The sequence below is a fragment of the Oncorhynchus gorbuscha genome, linkage group LG12, assembly GCF_021184085.1.
Source record: "Oncorhynchus gorbuscha isolate QuinsamMale2020 ecotype Even-year linkage group LG12, OgorEven_v1.0, whole genome shotgun sequence".
Taxonomy (NCBI): Eukaryota; Metazoa; Chordata; class Actinopteri; order Salmoniformes; family Salmonidae; genus Oncorhynchus; species Oncorhynchus gorbuscha.
In genome coordinates, this window is record NC_060184.1 from 65,470,448 (window position 1) to 65,475,447 (window position 5,000).

At 52.5% G+C, this 5,000-nt stretch overlaps 1 protein-coding gene across 1 annotated transcript in view; it reads left to right on the top strand.

Moving 5' to 3' along the window:
• The window catches only part of zfhx4 (zinc finger homeobox 4), a 165,565-nt gene that overhangs the window by 63,525 nt on the left and 97,040 nt on the right, over positions 1 to 5,000 (top strand). Inside the window, 1 exon segment of the mRNA XM_046292642.1 lies at positions 81 to 604. Within this exon segment, the coding sequence (XP_046148598.1) occupies positions 81 to 604 (524 nt within the window).

The following is a 5,000-nucleotide window of genomic DNA, read 5'->3' on the forward strand; positions in this document are numbered from 1 at the left end:
CTCCTCTATATCTCTCTTGCTCTTTCTCTTTCTCCCCCCACCCTCTCTGACCATCCCTCTCTCTCTCTCTTTGTCCCCAGTGAGTAATGACTTGTCTGCGGAGCTGCGTCTAGCCAGTGGTCAGCTGATGGCTGATGACCTGTCTGTCCTCTCCGGCGGCAGGGGCGCTGGAGGCAGTGGTGAGCTCTCTCCGCCCATCAGTGACCCGTCGCTCCGTCTCTACCAGTGTTCTGTCTGCAGTCGCTTCACCTCCGATAGCCTGGAGGCGCTGGGCGCCCACGTCAACGCAGAACGCACCCTGCCTGAGGACGAGTGGCGTGGCATTGTGGGAGATGTGTACCAGTGCAAGCTGTGCACCTACAACACCCAGCTCAAGGCCAACTTCCAGCTGCACTGTAAGACAGACAAACACATGCAGAAACAGCAGCTGGTGGCGCACATCAAGGAAGGAGGGAAAGCCAACCAGTGGAGGTTAAAGTGCGTCGCCATCGGCAACCCTGTGCACCTGAAGTGCAACGCGTGCGACTACTACAGCAACAGCGTGGATAAACTGCGGCTGCACGCCACCAACCAGCGACACGAGGCTGCCATTAGGCTGTACAAGGTACCAGTCACTCCTGTTGTAACATAACGCCCCCAGCTTGCACACGACAGCCATCAACACACCAACACACCAAACAACGCAGTGGCATAACACAGTGATTATGCAACAGGGCCTCTTTAATAGCATGATGTCATCCAGCCAGTGGTTTGTAAGGCGTTGTTACGTGAGGTCTATTAATGGTGGCCCTGTGTTTGTAGCAGGGTGTTAGAGATCGGCATTCTGGCACCACCTGGCTTATATTAGCCATTAACCAACAGGTAGAGCTGATTTAGCTCCCTCTCCTCTCTGCCTCTATCATCCCTCTCTCCTACCTCCTCCCTTCTCCATCTCGCTCTTTCCTGTAAGAGTGAAAGGAGAGAGTATTTTCACTGGTATTAATATGATGTCTGAAATCAAAGTTAATTGAGTTCTGTTATAAACGTAGATAAGCGTTGGCGGCATACTGTAGTCACAGACAGAAAGGCCACCATGCAACAGTGTCACACACAACACAACACACACACACACACACACAGAGAACATCTTAGAACATGATATAAACAGGTCCCTCAGAGACAGAGAGATATAAATAGTTTACAGTGTGAAAAGATTGTTCTCCCAGGATCCTGACCGGAAGGATCTACTGCACTATATGAACCTAATGAGGATCTATTGACCAGGCCTAACAACATCTGACACTGTGTGTGTATGTGTGTGTGTCCGTCCTGTAGCTCAGCTCTTGGCTGTGTGTTCACAGCAGTTGATTTAGCGTCTGACAGTAACCAGCTCGGCTACATAAGACATTGGCAGCCATTAAATCATAATAGGGAAAAATGTGTTTTTATTAGCAATGATTAAAGGCCAAGGTACAAGACCAACTCCAAGGTAATTTAAAGTATAACCATATCAGTATAACTATTTATTTTCTCTGAAAAGCAATCCTACATCATGCTCTTAGATAATAGTTTATTTTATGGTGTCATACACACACACTCACACACAGAGTCTATGGGTTTGTAAGTTATCAAACTGTGAGCAAAGAGTGAGTGAGACAGACAAGAGAAGAGAAGAGTAGCCGTCATGGACAGAGAGAAGAGGGAGCAGAGAGGGAGAAGGGAAGCCGTCGTGGCCAGAGAGAGAAGAGGGAGCAGAGAGGGAGAAGGGAAGCCGTCGTGGCCAGAGAGAGAAGGGAAGAGTAGCCGTCGTGGCCAGAGAGAGAAGAGGGAGCAGAGAGGGAGAAGGGAAGCCATCGTGGCCAGAGAGAGAAGGGAAGAGTAGCCGTCATGGGCAGAGAGAAGAGGGAGCAGAGAGGGAGAAGGGAAGCCGTCGTGGCCAGAGAGAGAAGAGGGAGCAGAGAGGGAGAAGGGAAGCCGTCGTGGCCAGAGAGAGAAGAGGGAGCAGAGAGGGAGAAGGGAAGCCGTCGTGGCCAGAGAGAGAAGAGGGAGCAGAGAGGGAGAAGGGAAGCCGTCGTGGCCAGAGAGAGAAGAGGGAGCAGAGAGGGAGAAGGGAAGCCGTCATGGGCAGAGAGAAGAGGGAGCAGAGAGGGAGAAGGGAAGCCGTCATGGGCAGAGAGAAGAGGGAGCAGAGAGGGAGAAGGGAAGCCGTCGTGGCCAGAGAGAGAAGAGGGAGCAGAGAGGGAGAAGGGAAGCCGTCATGGGCAGAGAGAAGAGGGAGCAGAGAGGGAGAAGGGAAGCCGTCATGGGCAGAGAGAGAAGAGGGAGCGGAGAGGGAGAAGGGAAGCCGTCGTGGCCAGAGAGAGAAGAGGGAGCAGAGAGGGAGAAGGGAAGCCGTCGTGGCCAGAGAGAGAAGGGAAGAGTAGCCTTCATGGGCAGAGAGAAGAGGGAGCAGAGAGGGAGAAGGGAAGCCGTCGTGGCCAGAGAGAGAAGAGGGAGCAGAGAGGGAGAAGGGAAGCCGTCGTGGCCAGAGAGAGAAGGGAAGAGTAGCCGTCATGGGCAGAGAGAAGAGGGAGCAGAGAGGGAGAAGGGAAGCCGTCGTGGCCAGAGAGAGAAGAGGGAGCAGAGAGGGAGAAGGGAAGCCGTCGTGGCCAGAGAGAGAAGAGGGAGCAGAGAGGGAGAAGGGAAGCCGTCGTGGCCAGAGAGAGAGAAGGGGGGGTGATGTGGGCAGAGAGAGAGAAGGAAAGAGTAGCCGTCATGGCCAGAGAGAGAGAAGGGGGTGATGTGGGCAGAGAGAGAGAAGGGAAGAGTAGCCGTCATGGCGAGAGAGAGAGAAGGGGGTGATGTGGGCAGAGAGAGAAGGGGGGTGATGTGGGCAGAGAGAGAGAAGGGAAGAGTAGCCATCATGGCGAGAGAGAGAGAAGGGGTGATGTGGGCAGAGAGAGAAGGGGGATGATGTGGCCAGAGAGAGAAGGGGGTGATGTGGGCAGAGAGAGAAGGGGGATGATGTGGCCAGTGAGAGAGAAGGAGGGATGATGTGGCCAGTGAGAGAGAAGGGGGATGATGTGGCCAGTGAGAGAGAAGGGGGTGATGTGGGCAGAGAGAGAGAAGGGGGTGATGTGGGCAGAGAGAGAAGGGGGATGATGTGGCCAGTGAGAGAGAAGGGGGATGATGTGGCCAGTGAGAGAGAAGGGGGATGATGTGGCCAGTGAGAGAGAAGGGGTTGATGTGGCCAGAGAGAGAGAAGGGGGATGATGTGGGCAGAGAGAGAAGGGGGATGATGTGGCCAGTGAGAGAGAAAGGGGGTGATGTGGCCAGAGAGAGAGAAGGGGGTGACGTGGGCAGAGAGAGAGAAGGGAAGAGTAGCCGTCATGGCCAGAGAGAGAGAAGGGGGGTGATGTGGGCAGAGAGAGAGAAGGGGGGGTGATGTGGGCAGAGAGAGAAGGGGGATGATGTGGCCAGTGAGAGAGAAGGGGGGTGATGTGGCCAGAGAGAGAGAAGGGGGTGACGTGGGCAGAGAGAGAGAAGGGGGTGACGTGGGCAGAGAGAGAGAAGGGAAGAGTAGCCGTCGTGGCCAGAGAGAGAGAAGGGGGTGATGTGGGCAGAGAGAGAGAAGGGAAGAGTAGCCGTCGTGGCCAGAGAGAGAGAAGGGGGTGATGTGGGCAGAGAGAGAGAAGGGGGTGACGTGGGCAGAGAGAGAGAAGGGAAGAGTAGCTGTCGTGGCCAGAGAGAGAGAAGGGGGGGTAAATGTGGGCAGAGAGAGAGAAGGGAAGAATAGCTGTCTGGCCAGAGAGGGGGGGGGGGCAGAATCGCCTGTGGAATCTGGAGGCCTTGCTTTAAAACCCCAGAGCAATGGGAATGTGTGGACACCCTCCCTGGTTAGACCGAAGCTGGAGGATTTGTAGAGGTCTGGTCTGGTCTGTGTAAGTCCTCCCTTATTGGTACAGCAATATCCTGTAAAGTAAAGATTGGCAGAATGACTATATTATATGGATGGATGGGGATAGTATTATACATCATGTGGCTGATCTTCCATGTTTTTTACATTGTGCCAACATATAATAAAATGATGAAGAGATTGTTGTGCTCCCCTGGGCCGTAATGCCTTTGTAACTCATATCTGCTGGGTGTGTGTATGTTCAGCTTCCTAGCGAGCAATTTACCTTTAGCTAATGCTGTAGAGGAGAGAGTCATCCCACCACCCTCTCCATACACTCAGCTACCCTTGTACCCCCCCCCCCCCCCCCTCCACATACACACTGTACCGGCTGCACAAATCTGTTGGACAGATGCTGGCTTTAATGCGTTTGGCAGGATTCAGACTGTTTTACCCCTGGTCAGATGGCAGTAAAGCACGAGCGGAGGAGAAAGAGAAAAATATGTATTTTTTTTTTGACCAGAAAAACACCTTTTCTTTTATGTGTGGAGGTGAAAGACCCATGGGAGTGGCGTGCCTCTGCTCTGCCCGCCCTGGCTTGGCCCCACACACAAAGAGAACAAAGTGTTGACTACCTTCCCATATGGGTCTAGAACACTGAGGATCTGTGAAACGGTGGAAGATGCAGACAAAAAGCATATTCAGACTTTATTGCCGCTTTGTAGCTCAGTAGAGATCTGAGGGGATTCGGGACGGAAGAGTTTCCAGACTTTACAACAGGAGGCCAGATGAGAGTAGCAGGAGGAGGGCTATTTCTGTCTCTCTACCCTTTCCTCTCTCTCTTCATCGCTCTCTCTGTCTCTCTTCATCTTCCTCTCTCTTTCTCTCTCTCTACGCCCATATCTCTCTTTTACCTAACCCTTCTTTCCATTTCTCGCTCTCTCTAGTTTAGGCCGCAGACACTAGTCCTAATGCAGGAAGTAACTTTTCTGAGGAACCAATCTGATCCTTCTTTAAGCTCATTGTCTCAGTTACCGCTTGGTTCATGTCGAAGGACTTGGTTCCTGTTAATAACTTCTGGTTAATTGTAATTGATGCCGTCAAAATGGACCACTAACACATCCAGAACACTCAAAATAGCATTCTG